The sequence below is a fragment of the Haliaeetus leucocephalus genome, unplaced genomic scaffold (assembly GCF_000737465.1).
Source record: "Haliaeetus leucocephalus isolate CR32 unplaced genomic scaffold, Haliaeetus_leucocephalus-4.0 Scaffold206, whole genome shotgun sequence".
NCBI classification, from domain to species: Eukaryota; Metazoa; Chordata; class Aves; order Accipitriformes; family Accipitridae; genus Haliaeetus; species Haliaeetus leucocephalus.
This window is the reverse complement of record NW_010972642.1, coordinates 7,294,891-7,312,767: the sequence shown is the minus strand read 5'-3', so window position 1 is coordinate 7,312,767 and position 17,877 is coordinate 7,294,891. Positions and strand designations below refer to the sequence as shown.

The 17,877-nt window shown below is 42.4% G+C and overlaps 1 protein-coding gene across 1 annotated transcript in view; it reads left to right on the top strand.

Annotated features, from left to right (window-relative positions):
* Positions 1-305: 305 nt before the first annotated feature.
* TMTC1 (transmembrane and tetratricopeptide repeat containing 1) overlaps positions 306-17,877 on the top strand; it is a 129,476-nt gene continuing 111,904 nt past the window's right edge. Inside the window, exons 1-4 of the mRNA XM_010566218.1 lie at positions 306-482; positions 2,176-2,249; positions 3,426-3,602; positions 5,582-5,788. Of these exons, the coding sequence (XP_010564520.1) occupies positions 327-482; positions 2,176-2,249; positions 3,426-3,602; positions 5,582-5,788 (614 nt within the window). The 5' untranslated portion in view covers positions 306-326. The remainder of the gene's footprint in view (positions 483-2,175; positions 2,250-3,425; positions 3,603-5,581; positions 5,789-17,877) is intronic.

Below are 17,877 nucleotides of genomic sequence, written 5' to 3'. Positions count from 1 at the left end.
TTTGCTGCTAAGGAAGCACAGACATCATCTCCCTGCAGTAAGCCGTATGGGGAGGGCACAAGCCTCTCTCATCTCAGTGTCAAGAAGGTTGCCAAATGCAACCTCATATTTTAAAAAATGGGGAAGTGGTTTCTCTTTAATCAGATAAGCCAGAAGTTCAGAGCGATTTTCACTAATTAGTTTAACAGCAATTACATTAGAAGTCTGCAAATCAGACAAAAATATTATTTAGAGTATTTGAAAGATGTCCTGCTATTACAAGACCTCTCCAGTCTAGTAATGGTTCTGTTTTGTTTCCTTACAGGTTAAACGTATTGCTGGCTGGTATGAACCCCTTCTATTTCCATGCAGTGAATGTAATTTTACACTGTCTAGTGACTCTTGTACTGATGTACACTTGTGACAAAGCTGTGTTCAAGGACTGTCGACTTGCTTTTGTCACGGCGCTGTTCTTTGCTGTGCATCCCATTCACACCGAGGCTGTAAGTATGTGACATTAAAAAACCCGGTGACACAAAAGCTAAAAATAAACACATACTTTAAATTCTTTTTTTTTGTTTTTTAAAGAAACCTCTGAGTCATACAGAATATGGTACTTGTGATTTTTTGCAGTAAAGGAGCAAAGGTGAGAATGTACTGTATTTAAAATAATTTGCAGGAGTCATTAAGAAAAAAGTGTATTCGTACTTGCCATCTTTCTGCTCTGGCACTAAATTCTAATTGACAGTCCTAATCAGCAATGCTGGGAATAAATGGACAGTCATTCAGCTGATGAAAACGTTGAGGCTTCTGAAACCAAAGACCTTAGTGAGGCTGCGCTTTCCTGCTGGGACATTGTTGCACGCCTTCAGTCATCTCCTATAGCCATCAACTTAAGGGAGAAAAAGTGAAGGGAGCATTAGTGTATATTCTGAAGGAGATCGCTCAGATAGAGGTGATATGACCCATAGATTAATTTATATTGATTTCAATTGAAAGCTAGGAGTATCATCTTCAGAAAAATCTTGTTAGCTTAATAAACGTCATGGTAAGTTTACAGAGCAACAGCTCATACTGGACATTTTTCTGTTTGTTATAAGGAAACATTTAAAGACACAGTCATGCTAAAACTACAGTCGGTTAGCATGGGGAGGTACTTCGGTAGATAAAATGAGGCTTGCTCATGCAATGTTTAGCTATCCGTAATTAAAAAAAGAAATGCACTCATTAGCTGAGGTACCATTGACACCACATGCTTTCATTACCAGCCTTTGTAAATGAGTGAGGGAAACGGCTGCTGCAGCTGAGAACTTTTGAGGAGAGATTACCTTAATAACGAAAAGCCACGAGCTTTACAGTTACTCCCTGTGCTGTCTTGTGTGAACTAATCAGCTAGGCTCCTTTTGATAATACAGCTTTATATTTTAAAGGAGATTTTAGAAGAGGCGCTCTTTGAATTTATTTTTGTCTGGGTCAGAACTTAAAAAGGTTAAAATAAATGCCAGAGTGCTGAATATAGCTTAATTATGTAATCTCAAAAGAGGCAAAATTTCAAAGGGCCTTTTATTTGCTTTATGGGCAATTTTTAGATCTTTATGAAATGGAATATTGAAATAGTTTGTAAAAAGAGTGTTTATACATTCTTCTTCAGTGTTCCCTTTGTTATAAAAAGATTTGATTAATTAATACGTAGAAAAAACTCTCATAAACTCAGATTATTCAGAAAGAGAATAAATTACATACCACTCTATCACTTTTTGGTGATAAAGTTCATTCAAATATTAATTGTTAACTCATTCCTAGATAATAAGTCTTCTCCAAAGAGCTGCTTTTTCATTAGTCTTTCTTTAACAAATGTTAGTTCTGGGAGTTGGATGTGTTTCTCATTTGAGCCTTGTTATACAAAATTAAAACAGATCCCTAAAATTGGCATTTCTCTATGCAACTTTATTAATATTTTAATAAGAAAGTAAAGAATGACTTAACTGTTGGCTTATTCATTTGTTTTGGCAAATGAGAAACGTAGCAGACAGAATATCCTACACTAACCAAGTAACGTTTTACTCTATTGAAGGAGGATAACACTGAAAGATAAAAAGCTTAAAATAGCAGTTAGCATGGATCGTCGAAACAGTCACTGAACGTGCATGTCTTTTTATATACTTGCTTTTACACCTGTGTGTCTCTTCCTTTTAGGTAACAGGTATAGTAGGCAGAGCGGATGTCCTAGCCTGTCTACTCTTTCTGTTGGCTTTTCTCTCCTATAATAGGTATGGATTCTTGCTACCGGTTGTGATAATATTGTGAGATGCTTTAGTTTGAGGAGGAGACAAAGAAGAAACCTGTCAGTTTTCAGTTGTTGCTGGCAGAGGTACTTCCCCCAGCACTGCTGCATGGAAGTGCCCTGGTCCTTGCTTTCAGCTGCGGTGCCACATAAGTGATGCTTAAGAGAACAAATAAACATAAAAAGAGGAGTCAATGTTTACGGTCCTCTCTTCCATTGACATTATAGCTGACCATACACTAGAGGAGGGCTTGTAGAGCTAGAAATGATAAAGAAATGTTTTCAGCTGAAGGCAAAATAGTCTGTATGTAGAGTGAAGAATGAAGGGACACATGCCTACCTTTGAAATACATGCTGTGACTGTGGGACTCTGAAATACCTGGTCTGGGAGAGTTAAGGATTGCTTCTAGACTGTTAGTCATCCTTTTCAGATGAAAACTTGGCGCCGTTTGCTGGTCTGTGTCCTAAAATAAAGAGCGAGCTTTACTCAGATAGGGTTACTGCCCCTTTTGCATTGTTATTTCATTTAGGAATAGCACTGTGTCATCATGGCCACGTGGAAAAACTGCTTATATCTCTCTTGGGGATATACTTGGGGTTTGCTACAAATGTGCAACGCTGTTTTCATCAGAAGTTTTCAAAGGCGTAAAACTGGTAGTGACCCCGGAGGAATCGGCTTGTTTGATTTTTGGTTCTTTCTTACCTTCTTCCCTCATACAGGCTTGCTGCCAAGTCCGTTAATGATTAGGACACATCTTTGACTCAGGGGAGCGTGGGTGGGATGGAGGAATTTTTGCTTGCGTAGTGCATTTTGTCACATAAGGATAATTAAGCATGTGTAGTCTAGATGATGGAAAGCAGGTGTTTTTCTGCCCTTTGTGTCTTTGTACTTACTCTGACTGCTTCAAGTCCACTTTATCTTTCTGCTTGTCTTTTTCTCTCCTCTACTCAAATTCTCGGTGCATCTGTCAATATTTGTGTTTTCCCTTCCTGTCCCGAGTCTAAACCTTTGCTCATTTATCAGTGAAGAGTGTAGATTATTCATGTCACTTATTACCAGCATCTTAAGAAATTAAGGAAAAGAGTCTCAGTATTTGTTTGAATGTAGTAAACATGAAAGTAACAGAGAAGTGAAAATATTTATGTCAAACCTGTTTTTCAGGAGTGTGGATCAGCTTTATGTTGGGGAACATTTCCCTCCCACTGCCTCCCCATTCTTTCTGCTGCTTAGTTTATTCCTTGGGACATGTGCAATGCTGGTGAAAGAAACTGGAGTCACTGTGTTTGGTGTGTGCTTGGTTTATGACTTCTTTTCCCTCTCCTGCAATGGACTCAAACTGTAAGTAGCTTGCTGTGCTCATTGTGCTTTTTAACTGTTGCCACCTGTCTGTACAAAATATATATTATTATATACAGCACTGTGGGAGATGGACTTGCCCCACTGAATTAGATGGCCCACATGTGACAAGTTTGGAGGGCACCAAGGTTTCATTCTGGGTGTGTGTGGTTTGTTGTTGTTGTTACTCTATTGCTGCCTGGTAATTTCTGCTGGGTAGATAGACCAGATGTGAAGAACCGATCTCTAAAATGCTCAATTCACTCTGGCAAGACTAACATTTATTTTTTCCGTAGGAGTTCTGACTGAAGCATCAACATCTTAAAATTTCTCTGGCTTAACTCCTTCCATTCGCAACATCTGCTTGATTATTCATTCACAATGTCATGGTTACAGAAATATCATATGATGTTTAGTAGTAAAATCAGGTTTGATCCTTTCTGTCCTTACAGAATGGGAAAAAGAGGGAAAATATCCAGCCAGTTCTGGAATGATTGGAATAATTAGCAGCTCTCAGCAGTCACTGGAGAAAAATCAAATAGTTTGAAGTTTGTATCCCTCACCCACTTAGTGTCACAAATAACTATGCTATTCTGTATCTCCATTAAAAGTCAGAAGTCTCTTGTTTGATAGAAGCTGTTTTTTATCCATTTCTCTCCCAAACCGTAGCCGGTGCAGCTCTATCGACGACTGAATGTAAGAGCTTACTGCCACAGAGAACGGGAGGTCTCCCTCCTGCCACTGCTTCTGTTCCCACCGCTGCTGCCCCACGGGCTCTGGAGCCTGTCACACCCCTGTGTGAGCTCGTGTCTCTGGGTTATAAAAAAGGACACTGAATCCTGTTTCTGGAGTAGTGAATTAAATCAGCTCCCAGAAGGATTTGGGGAATGCCAGAGCTGGCACAATGCGGGAGCAGCAAATGGAGGGAAGAGAAGAGAGACTCTCTTCTTTCGGGAGTATCCTGGCTTCCCTCCTGTTTCAGCCCTTCCTCTAGGTCCTAATGGGGGATGGACCACACTTCAGGTCCACCTGCCCTCCCTCTGGCCCCTCCAGCAGCAATAGCAATCAGAGGGCAGGCACGATGGATCAGCAGGGGATTTCTCCTATTTTGACTGAATTCATAAAGTGTAACTGGTGGGAAAGTAGCCAGCGAGGAGTTTTCTGGGGACTGACAGCTGGCACACTTGTTAACACTTGCACTTACAGTCTGCCAGGCTTGTTCCAGGAGTTGCCTGGCTAAAGGTAGCACAAATGTTAATTAATCCGGAAAATGAGTGCCCTCCTCCTTTCCCCTCCCCTCAATCTCTCCTCCCCTTCGATTCACATTCCAGTAGTCTCTTTAGGTTATTTCTTTGCTTCAGTGGCATCCCGTTGCCCAGATGTGGCAGTTATTTAGCTTGCAGGAATGAAGCTCTGTAGCCCAGATGTGCTGCATTTTCATATTTGCTCTGGTTGCATGTAATGTATGCTTTTCTGTCTGTTTGTGGTGCTCAGGATTTTATGACTGTATTTGACTTTTTAAGGGGGCGGCAGAAAACCAGCAGCCTGCTACATGCTGCTGAAACTCATCTCCTGCTCCTTCCTCCAGCCTGTACAGATTTGTTTTCCGTTTAAGCGAGGCAGAACACCAATTATTTTCTGCAGCAGAAAATTAGGAATGGCACCGTGTTCTTCCTTGCAGTGCTTCCCATCTTACCCATCTTCCCAGAGGTCCAGAGAACAGCTTGATACAGAAGTGCTCATCTTCTGTTGCTGTTGGGTCGTTTCCTCTAGATCTAGTTAGGAACTAATAAGTCCTGTCCTTCTAGCACACAAAAGACTTTGTATTTTGGATTAAATAAAATGTCATCTGTTGTAGTTAGATAACCATGTTGTGCTGTTTTCATAATGCTCAACCTTTTGACAAGTAAATGTGAAAGATAAAAATCCTTAAATCCTTTTCTTTCCCCTCTTTTTCCCCTTTTCTCTGCATGCGTAATCAGGAGAAATGGGGGGATCCACCAGAGACCTGCCCGGCAGCCCGCGGCCTCTCCCTCTGCCTCGCTGCAGGTCCCTCCAGCGGGCCGGGAGAATGGGAAGCATCGCTTTGCTCACCGGGGCACCTGGAGCTCCTGCCACCCGGCATCACCAGAGGAGCAGCGGAGCGGTGGCCTTTCTGTGCCCAGCAAAGCCATGTGGGCCATTCGGAGGTACTGCTGGCTACCTGCCACTCCATTGTGGTTTCGTTTGCAGCTGATGCTACCTTAAAATGTCAAGTCATTCGCTTTGTTTTAGCCATTTTCGGCTCGCAGCACAGAAAGCCAACTGTATCCAGGAGGTCAAGGGAGGTGATTCTCCCCTTCTACTCCGCTCTCATGAGATCCCACCTGGAGTATTGTGTCCAGCTCTGGGGCCCCCACCATAAGAAGGACATGGACCTGTTGGAGTGAGTCCAGAGGAGGGCCACCAAGATGATCAAAGGGCTGGAGCACCTCTCCTGTGAGGAAAGGCTGGGAGAGTTGGGGTGGTTCAGCCTGGAGAAGAGAAGGCTACAGAAAGACCTTACTGCAGCCTTCCAGTACCTAAAGAGGGCCTGCAGGAAAGATGGGGAGGGACTCTTTAACAGGGAGTGTAGTGATAGGATGAGGGGTAATGGTTTTAAACTGAAAGAGGGCAGATTTAGATTAGATATTAGGAAGAAGTTCTTCACTGTGAGGGTGGTTAGACACTGGAACAGACTGCCCAGAGAAGCTGTGGGTTCCCCATCCCTGGCAGTGTTCAAGGCCAGGTTGGATGGGGCTTTGAGCAACCTTGGTCTAGTTGAAGATGTCCCTGCCCATGACAGGAGAGTTGGACTAGATGATCTTTGAGGTCCCTTCCAACCCAAACCATTCTGTGATTCTTATCCTGGAATGTGCTGTGATTTTTCTTGTGCTACTGGAGAGGGAAGAGAGTAGAAGATGGAAGGAGGGTTAAGGGAAGAAAGAGGAGGGAATTCTGCTTGGGAAGAGGAGGGAATTCTGCTTGGGAAGAGGAGAATATCTGAGGACTGTCCATGTCCTGAGACTCTCTATCCTAATACGATATGGTAGGCAATGTTCTCCTTCCCAGCTTCTCCATGGAGAAAGCCAAAACTGTAATGCTGGTTTGAATGTCAAGAGGGGAAATACATGTGTGTATACAATAATGCCTGAAGTGAGGTGAGTGCAGTGTGAGCAGCATATTGCGTGACATTGCTATCTATCTATCTGTATACACGTTTGTAGGTATAATTTCTGCACGTGGGTATACATACATGTAGATGTGTGTGTGTGCATATTTATGTATCTATATGAAAGTAGAGGTGATGCACACTTCCGCTTTATGCCTAAGAATGCTCATATAATGGATTTTCACCTGTCACGTCCAGGAGCCTCAGCATGTTCATTGGGGAAGGAAGGACTCCAGGGCCCTGCTCTAGCACAGCACCAGCACTTGGTGCCCTTATTCCTGTGGAGCAGCACTGAGTTAGTAACAGCGTTTAAGGGGGTGTGACTCAGCAGCTGCCCCATGGATTTGTACCAGAGTGTGTGGGGGTTTTTTTGTTTGTTTGTTTGTTTTTTTTAATTTAACCTTGATCTTTGTACAATCTCCCTGGTAGCCCTTGCCCTTTGTTGCTGACTTTTGGTTTATAACTACAAAACACTCACAGTATGATTTAATTTGGAGACCTCTAGTAATGAGTTGCCCCACACTACCTACTCCTTGGAGGAGGTGTTTTGTTCCTTAAATAATCAGGAATTACCTGCTGCAGTTCTCTGATCATTTAATGGTTGGCACCTGAATGAGCCCCATGCAGCACTCCTGAAACCTGGGAAAGGGAGTGTTTTATTCCTGCATAACACCCCTTATTAATCAGTTCAGTAGAAGATGTTTGTTTGATGTTGGCTTAATTTTTATTTTTTTTAATAATCTTCTTGCTGCATCAGGATTGATAGCATATAGGCGTTACATGAGATGTGTAACTCCCCAGATCACAGAGCCTGTTTCCTCTACCTGTGGTTTCAATGGTTCAACCCACTCAAGAGCTTCTGCCCTGCAGGTGTTTTGCCTGATAGGTCTGACTTGGGGATGGTTGGGGTTTTGGTTTTGTTTTTAACAACAGGGGAGAGGGTTTGGTTGTGTTGCCTCTCCGTGTCAGAATCTGTGATACAAAACTGGTAAGGAGGTGAAGGCTTTTCAGAGCGGGTAAGGGCTAGCTGCTCTGGCATGGAGACTCTTCTGGCCGTGGGCAACAGCTTCTAAAGTTGTTTGTTTGAATTTGTTTCTTCTCCTGTATCCCCAAATGAGTAGCACAGTTAGAAAGTGTGGGTGACCCTGGTTCCTTCTGATATGCCAGGCCGGAGTGGGCTGTCCAAAAAGCTTCATTTAACATCTTCCCTCTAAAGTTTAGGATCTGGTGGGGAGGAGTAACCTGAGCATGAAACTGGTGCAGCTGCTATTCCTGGCCTTTGCTCTCCCCATGTTTCTCTCGATGCGTTTGTTCTCTTTGATACTTGTATTTGTTTCCACTTTCCCTGACAGATACTGTGGTGGAGGGTATCAATATAAAAAATGTCCCCTGTCTTGCTCCATCTTCTTGTTCCTTGTTTCTTTTACCCCTGTTTCTCTTTCCTCCTACTCCTCCTTTGCCCCCTCCTTTGCTTTGTACTTTTTCCAGACACCCTCCCTCTGCCCTTGCTTTTGGGAATGGCCCTTTCTCACACCAAGGGGAAAGCCTCTGGTTTTCCAGCCTCTTCAGGAGAGGCTGCAGAAGTTCTGTTGGAGAGACCGTGCTCGTGGGATGGCTTCAGAGGGAACTCGTCCACGCTGCCAACTGGCATTTGCTTTTCGGCAGCTGCCTGTTCAAGTGTTGTAAAGGATTTCTGTGCATGGCAGATTAAGCTCTGCATGTACATAGCTGCTTTCTTTTTAAAAAGGGGCTTTCGTGGTGTAAGCTTCTGCGCTTCAAGTGACTGTGTACAACACACTCTCAGCAACCTGTTGTGCGATGGCTCGCTGTGGGATGCCCAAAGCAGAGCTGGCTCGGTCCCAGTGGCCGAGAGGGAAGCCTGCTGCCACACGTTTGTGTGAGAGTTATGCCCGAGAGCCTTGGGAGAAAGCCTGGGATGGGTTAATGGATGCTGCTTTGAAGGAAACTTCTCTAAAACACTGTTGACAACCTTCTTTACTAGTTTTTCCCCTTAGTCTGAATTCCTGTTTCCTCTGAAGGCAGGATAAGGCCGTATAACTTCTCGTTGCATGGAATGACAGCCTCATAGAGCCTGGGCAGTTTGACCAGTGCCTGCTTGTCTAATGTCAATGTTTGCTAGTCACTATAAAAAATAAATGTGCTGCTACAGCATTTGTAATTTCAAGAGATCATCTCAATTCTCAACCATATGCATGCCTGCAGTAGTATGGAACAGCAAGATTAAATGTGTTGCAGCTCACTGACTCTCAAAATGACGTCCACATCTTGCGGAGTCTGTGGACCACTACCTGATCGTATGGTTGCAGTCTTCTCCTTACTTCCGTTTGCTGACTTCTCTCACAGGACAGATTAAAATAGTTGAAATACTTTCTGTACACAGTATTTCTTTAGTGCTATTGGCATATTATACGATATGAAGTAGGAAGCACTCAAGGCAATTGCTCTATTAAAATACAATTCATCTTAAAAAAAAAAATCCTTGCTACAGATGAAAAAAGAAGAAAAAAAATTGAAGTTGCTGTCAAATATACAAAATTAATTACACAATTTCTTCTCTGTAATCGATGTTTCTCTGACTCATGTAGGTCTTCTCCATGGCAGAAGGGAGGGGAAAAGATTTTAAATACTTCAAAAATTCCAAAGTTGGAGGGCAGATTGGGCACAGTGAAGTAGCTTCAGATACCTTACCTAGTGCACTAGGTTGCTAGTTCTAAGATCTTCATTAGAATAAAACAGTTGTGCACTGCTTAATCTGTACTTTTAAGTACTTGTAGTGTGATCAGTTAGGTTTCTATTTAATAATAATTTATTATGTATCTTGCTACTTCAGCTAACTGAAAAATGCAGGAAAATGTAATGGAGGAGTTAAGGGAATCAGTCTAATTAGCAATAACTGGAGCTAGTTATGTAAAAATTCTTGGTGCAGAGAGATTTCTGTTCTTTATTGTCACTTGCTCTTATCTTCAGCTGTCCAATGAATGTGTAGGTTGCAGTCCTGGGTGCCTTCAGGAGTAAGGAATGAGTTAGTCTGGATGAAATTGTAGGTTATATCACTGCGATTTATTGCAATTTTGGGGGATGCTGGCATATACTACTGAAACCAGGTAACTAGGATCTCTAATGAGTTTGATCCATCTCCCTGAGTTTTGAAACCTGAAAGAGGCTTGTGACTGTACGTGCCCTCCTGTATGACACAAACAGAGAAGGGAACTTTCATGTCAGGCTTGCACTTCTGTTTGGGATAAGGCCAGAGCTTCAGTGCTTTCACTATGACGGTGCAGTATTTGTATACATGTCCTAATAAAAAGCAGTATCAGTGCCAACACCTCACTGGTTGCCACAGTGATACTCTGTTAGATGCATTAATATGTTTAACAAGGTTGATATATGTAAAACAACAAGTTGTCACAGTCCCTTGTCCAAGTTGTGTCTGTAATTGTCACTCGTTTGCTTTTTCTTGAGTTATTGAACCCTCTGAAAACAGTTGTGGGTTTTTGTTTGGTGGTGGTGGTTGTTGTTTTTAAATTTCAAGGCTACGTATAGTTGTAGTCATGCCATGTCATATGTGCCTCACACTCAGCATTGCTAAATGCTGTCCGGCCTGTGGACACCCTCATACTGCCTAATTACCTTGATGGTTTTGAGCTTTGTAAACAAGCCTGTGGTGGGCCCACAGGCTAAGCTTCTTGAAAAACAACACTTCTCAATAGCTTGCATACTTTTGAAACAGAACCTCTGTTTCTCTTTGGTGACCTAGAAACTGATTTTTATTGCATCTGCTGTTGGTGGTTTAGGTGAGGCTTTTCCCTTAGAATAGACCGGTGTTTAATGCTGCCATTTTCCATGTACGTGAACTGTTGCATTAGTTTTTTGTCAAGTGATAGAATGAGAGAAGAAGCAGGTGTACTTGGAGCTGTGCCCAAGAGCATCACTTTAAATCTGTGTATGTGCAAAAGAGTGAGGGAGCTCACTACTCGTTAGCACTGTGGGATCCAGGCACAAAACCCCATTGATCCAAAATTCAATGAAATCCTTAAGGCTATAGCAGGGATAAATGTGATCTGATGACTAAACCGGCAGCAATGTTGTTTCCTTTTGCAGTAGCAGGGGAAAGAAAAAGGAAACGCTCTGCAGAACGTAGTGCATTCCAAGGATGGCTACACTGGCCCTAAGATTGATATACTATGAGGAAAAGTATGAGGTCATAACGTATCTTCCCTGAGTCCCCACACAGCATGCGTGGTCAGTGTTTGAGCTGAAACAGATGCTGTTCTCCAACATGAAGGAAGAGTGGAGGGAGAGGGGGGGAAGCGTCGGCACACATAACATGCAACTCCATAGCAATTGCTAGGTGTTGGTTTAGCTTTTCCTCACTGGGTGCTTCTCTTTCCAATTCTTGTACAGCACTTTTTTTTTTTTAAACTAATTTGGCAGTATAGCACACTCCTGCTTTAACATGAAATTCCTGTTCAAAAAGCAGAAGTCTCAGCTGTGTTTCTAATGCTTCTTCTTGCCACACAGTGTAATGCTACTTCCTAGATTCATAACCGCTATAGGCAGAACAGTGTGACCGATTTCCCAAATACGGGATTTCACGTGTGCAAACTTTACCTTTTCTTGAATTTGTTAGAGGGAGTTGTTTTCGGTTGCACTCACACACCTGAAGGTCAGTGGTGGTTGCATTCACACACAAAGCACAGCAGTAAAAAGTACTGCATGCCTCTGAGAAAACACTAAGGTGACTATTATTAATATATTATTTTGGTCAGGGGCAAACATACAACAAAAGAAAAACCTGGATACTTGTTGCTGGCCTGAAAGTTCCTTGCTGTGCAACAGCAAAATAGTGAGGAAGGGGCATAGGGCTTTGCAAACACCACAGCAATAGTTAGTGGAGAAATTCCAGGAAATTCCTGGTTTGGGATTCAGCCTGTGGTAAAAAAGGTCTGGGAGTCCAGCAGTCAAAACGATTTTCTTTAGGAAAGCAAAATGAGTAACCTGGAGCATTAAGCAACAGAGCCAGCCTAGGCTTTTCCCTTCCTTCCTCTCTCAGTGGTGATCTCCTGAGGGTTGTGAGGCTTTGAAAATAAAGGAGGAAGCTCCTAGTCTGCGATGCTCTGCTCTGAGCAAAGGCTGGTGTTGGATTGCCTCTGTGTGAAAGGAGACAAAAGGAAATGCTGAATTGTTGCTGGCCATAGGCTGATTTTTTGGGGAACCGATGTTTACAATTGAACTGAGAACAGGACGACAACACAATTTCACCCCAAAAGACAAGTAGGACCCTGAGTCCTAAGGCCTGGGAAGGCACAGCGTGTGCTGAAAGATGAGAGATTAGCTGAGTGTCATTGTTATCCTGGTAACTGTGGGATGCTGCTTCTATGGTGTTGCAAGCTTTTTTTTTAATTGTAGCAGGCTTGCTAAGGCTCTGCCATTCTTGCTATTTAGTAAACTTAAGTTACAAATAAAGTTTGGCCCCCTTTGGGGAGGTGTATTGCAGAGGTGGATTTTGCCTGTGGGTTACTCTTTTCTGAACTCAGTTCTTTAGACCATTTTTCCATTGTGAGTCTGAGCAATAGCTCTAGCTACTGCGGTGTCTGTGTCCTGTCTTTTCAGGAAATGTTCGCTAGCAATAATACATGAATCTTCTCCTTTGCCTGCAGTCAGTGATATTTATTGTCATGCTCGGATGGTACCTGAGGTCACCAGAAGACTCTGCTAGAGTCTAGAAACACGTGAGAGGTGGGTGCCCCTATGCTTAAAGCCTTGGATTCAGCCAAGGATTTACACGCTCTGGCCTGTGACTGTCTTCCAGAGAACCCTTGTGTAATCTTGGGAGAACAATTACATCTTTCTGTTCCCACGGCGTGTGCTGGAAGATGAGGCACAGTAATGCATGCTTCTTTTCCACCTCCATTTGTGCGATGTGGTGGTTCTTTTAAGACTCCCCCCAAAAAAGCCAAGGACTGTCTCTCATATGCAGGCTTGTGGCATTATGTATCTTAATAATCTTTGAAATCTGCAAGTGCTGTTTCAATACAAGTAACTGAACTCCTTGATTGCTAACTAAAATTTATTTAAAAACGGCAACGCTTTGGTATGGTGATGACTAATGTTGCATGCACACACAAAAAGACATGTTTAGACATCATTAGAATGCAAAACTATGCACTCACCAGGTAAGAAAGGCCTGATTTAATTTTGGCCCTGTTGTGTGTTTATATTATTACAGTCTTTAATTACACTATCACATACCATTTTTCCTGCATGATCCCTGCTCTATTCATTGACCAGAATGGATGGTGCTCACTTAATGAGCAACTATTCAGTATTTTGTTTCTTCCTTGTCCAGAGCGTGGCCCCATGCCCTACTTACTTCATGTTATTCAAGTCCTGCTCTGAGACAGACTAACAACTTCTCGATAATTTATCTGTGTACAAACTACCAAGTGGTGGTATTTCCTTGCAGTTTGTTGCTTCAGTCTGTAATCTTTTAAAGTACTTTTGGCATAGCTTCTGGATGTGTAATTTCCTTGCCTTTCAAAACAAGTACAGTGAATAGCTAGAAATTTTGCAGTGGGGAGCCACATGGGTGTGAACATTTGGATTGAAACCTTTGGATCCACCCCATCAACATCTGCTGCTTGAGCAGTAGACTGGCTGGTGGCAGCAGTAGATTGTGCTGTATAGGAGTCAGCATTAAGAGATGGGGGACTTTTTGCCTTAGATATTTGCTGACAGAGGAGGCACAATGACATGATGTTCCTTTCCAGACTCAGAGAGGAATAAACCCTGGCATGTGCAGCTTCGTCTGGCAGCCCCTTCTCTATCCACAGTTTGTTGTCCTGCCTCGTCTACTCCAGCCTGCCCTCATCTCTTCCCTTGCTTACTTCTCCTTAGTCATTTAATGGCTTCGAATCTTTGCTCCTCAGGCTTTGCCTTTTGGATCTTGTTGCTTTCCTCAAAAGCTACCGTGATAAACTATCTCTCCCAGCGTCCCGCCTATACTCCTTGCCCAGCCAATTCAGGGGCCCCCACCTGTGTCCTTGTACTGCGTATCGCATCCTCCATGTGCTCCCCACTCCTCCTGTCTTTCGGGTTCAGTCTCCAGCTGTGGGAGCTTTGCCCAGCTGCGGGGGGAAGGTCCTTCTGGGGTTTTCCAGCTATCAGCACTCGCTGTCTCTTTGCTTATCTCCTCCTCCCCTCTGCATGGGTTTCTGCTCCATGGGCTGCAAAGCCTGGTTTCTTTTTGACCTCTTTTCTCCAGCGTTTGGGATTTGGTTCTCCTCCACCCTGTACCTAACTCGGGATTCTTCCCTGTGCTTGCTGCCTGGGTTTGAGGAGGAGGGAGCATGGAGAGAGCCAGGCAAAAGCCTGGAGCCTGCTCTGGTGCTTGGTGTGGTGCAGAGCCACAGTTGCTTGTGCTCTTGGCTTATTTGTTTATGGAAAAGCAGGCACTTGTGCACGCGCTTGTTTGAATAAAAGAGACTTGGTTTTAAATTTGACTTCCTTTGTTGGATTGTTTTAGCTGCTATTCTGGATAGTGTTTGTTGTCTTGCAGTACAGAAAAACACCTCTCCCCCTCTTTTTAAATCCTTCTGAAAAGGAAGTGGAAAGTAAATAATATCCCCTGGACTATTAATGTGTGACAGTATCAAGAGGCCCTGTTTATTTCAGTAAGCAGCAAGTAAACTTCAGTAGTTTGGCTTCATGTACATGAAATGTTGGAAAAAAGGAGCAAGACTGAGTCTGATGTTATTTTTCTTAGCTGATGATGACTTAACATGTTTTAGCTTTTTTTTTTTTTAGGGAAGGCTTTTTAGTCTTTTAAAGATTCTTTAGACTTTCATTCAGTCCATGAAAATCCATTTTTGTGAATTCATAAGTGAAAGCTGTGCCTGGGACAAAGAACCACACTGCGCAAAACAGAATCAGGAGGAAAAGTTAACGGCTGTTTTTGTTTGTTTGGGTTTTTTTTTCCCATCTTCTGAAAGATGCTGATCACTTATTTGTTCATGTGCAGAGGGAGTGGGTTTTTTTCTCTCATTAATGGGAGTTGCGTTTAAGCCCTGCAGTTGCAGTCACTTCATTGTACGTCGGCCTCTTCTGTTCCCTGTGTTGCTAATTGGAAATCCCCAATTTGTAGGTGCAGTCTGTGTGTCCCAGAGCTGACTCACAGGAGACTCTGTTCATTCCCTTCACTTCACAGGACTGCCTTTCTATTCACAGTTCATGGCAGTCTCATTAAACCAGCGTTTGAAATAGCAGTGTGCCCGTGTTCATTGGCTTTCTCTGAAAGCCCTGTAAACCAGTGTCAAGGAATTAACAGTGGCTGAGAAAGAAAAACCTTAATGGCTTGCCAGGTCATTTTCCTTGCAGTAAATCTCTGTTAGTTTGACACAGAATGGTATTTCAGTCACTCAGGAAATAAAAAAAACCCCAAAACCCAAACCACCAAAACACAACACCTGAAGATAGATGATACCCAGATTATGGCAGGCGTTTCCCCAGAGCTAATCTAATTGAACAGTTTCTCTCTTACATCTTCCTGGAAATCTAGCAGAAACTTTTAGGCTGTTCTCAGGAGTGGAAGATTCAGCTGTAACTACCTACCTCATTAATGACTGATGCTTTCTGAGCTGTTCCATGTCTCCTTTGTGAACCTGGTAATCACAGCATGTATTAAGTGGAGGACAGCAGACTTTCAGGACTAAGTTCCGTGGCTTAGGTTTTCACAGGCTGATACAAGCAATCATTTGCTCAAAACCATGAGGACACCAATCTCATCAAATATGACCTTAGGTGGATGGTTCCAGTTGTGATGAGTGTTACTTTGATTTTTTTTTTTAAATGTGAAGTAGCTGTTGAGATTTAATATTTAGTTTAAAATGTCAGTCTGTTAGCATGTCTAATGCTTTTCCTGTCCTCCCTGTATGCTTTCCAAGATTAATAGATCCTTCCCTGACTAGAAACTTAATCTTCAACTTAATCTAAAGAAGAGTAGTAAATCCACTTTCACATTTCTAATTCGGTTATCCCAATATTCTTTTCCAACTAGTGCATTAGAAACCTTAATCCTCTACTTGGCTTGGAAATGCTGGAATGCACAATTCTCTCCCAACTGCAGATCTTTGAAATGCAGATTTTTTTTGTTGCTATTCTTTTAAGCAATTTCTAGAATGTCAATATCCAGGAAGCTGCAGTGCAGAAGGGACTCTTGTAAATGCATTCCACATTCCCAAACATCCGTGCTGAAATTCAGATACTGGCCGAAGTGAGTCTTGAAAGACAAGAGGTTTGCGCTTAGGCTGTTGGAACGCTGCTATCGAGTGTTTGCTTTCCAGGTCTGAGAGGTCTTGCAGCATCTGGCAACGCTCTGCTTTGCCTTATGAATTCTCATTACCTGCCAGAACTGATTATGCAGCGGCTTAAATGAAAATCTTCCAATGAAATACGTTGTGCTGGTTGTTATTTTATTTTCTTTCTTTTTAACCTCCTTTCTTAAAGTTAGATTTGGTTGTCTTAAGCAAGTATCATTCTTTTGCTGTGTGGATAATGCAGTTGTTCCCTCTGTTTAAAGCTTTGGTTGGCAGCACGTTTGCCGTAGGTCCTCTGTTCAGCTGGGGGCTGAAAGTCTGCTCAAATCTCTCCTTTGGTGACCTATGAATCTCTTGTTTTAGCAAATCAGCTGTAGAGTAAGGAAATACTAAGAGTAAAATTTGTCCTTGGAAACTAACTGTGGTTGCACTTTGGTTGTACTAGTACAAAATCTATGGAATAAAATACAGTTACTTTTAATCAGTGAAAGATGCCAACAGACCTGCTGGGTTGTCATTTTAAAATAGGAAAATCAGAAGGAGAAATTGTCTCTTCTCTGTTTTCCATGGAGACAAGGACTTTATTGATTGTTCAAAATAAAATTCAGGGAAAGAGTAATTATCAGTCAGGGGTGGAAGGGAGTGGGAACATTACCTTTCTATCCCTCCCCTGAAATGCAGTTTTCTCTGATCATACAACACCGTTACACATATTGTTCTTGCAAGACCATGTTAGGAATTTCTGCAGAGACAAAGCTGCTGTAAAATGGTGGCCTTGGGTTCTCTTGCGATATTTTGACATTGCTTGATTTAATTGCATTTACTGTAATCTTTGCCTAATCTCATGACAGCAGCTTGTATCACTGCTGCGCCTGTGAGTTATCTGTAAATGTTTGAAGCACAGATGTTTCTTTTGTATTTTGGTAGTAAGCTCAATTCATTTGTTGTTGTTCTCCCTGTTCTCTCCCGTTCTCTCCGGTGTTAATTATATCTCGCATTGATTTCAGAAGGTGAGTTGCTTAGAGTACAAATAGTTTTGGTACAAGCATCAGGAATTTTCATTGTTAGAAAATGATCACGTGGTCTGTGATCTAAAAGGCTGCTAATGCTGATCTTTCTGATCTATCCTTTGCAGATCAGCATTCCTTTGCTGATCTTGGCTGATGTACTGTGGATTGACTATCATGACCCTGCTTATGATCCTGAATGGTATCTCCATCATGGAATTACTCAATATGGAAAACCAAATTCCTTCATTCATTGCCCGTATAAACTTTTGGAGATGATGGATAACTTTCCACCCACGAGGTATTTGTTCATGCATTTGGTGTAGTGCTATGCATGAATATGAATATAGGAATTTTTGCAGGCTATTTCTTCAGGAAAAGAAAATAGAACTCCTTCTACTTTATATTAGGATTTGTCTATTAAACTCACATCAGTATATTCAACATAATAGAAGAACATTGTGGGAACACCATATCAAACCAGCAGTCCTTTTAGCTCTACTATCTGTTTTCTGACTGTGGTCATTATTAGATGCTTACAGAGAAGAAAAGAATGGGAACAGGGCTGGTACAGGGTTATCCTTCCTCACCGTGCATGCTGAACTAATGCCAGTCAGTGATTTAGAGTCTGTGGATCTGGCTGGTTTATCTGGAGTACTGTATTTATGACTCTCCATGGAGCAGTCCTCTGTGGAGTTGCCTAATTCCCTTTTTAGAACTATTCTCTCCTCCGACTTCGAGGACAT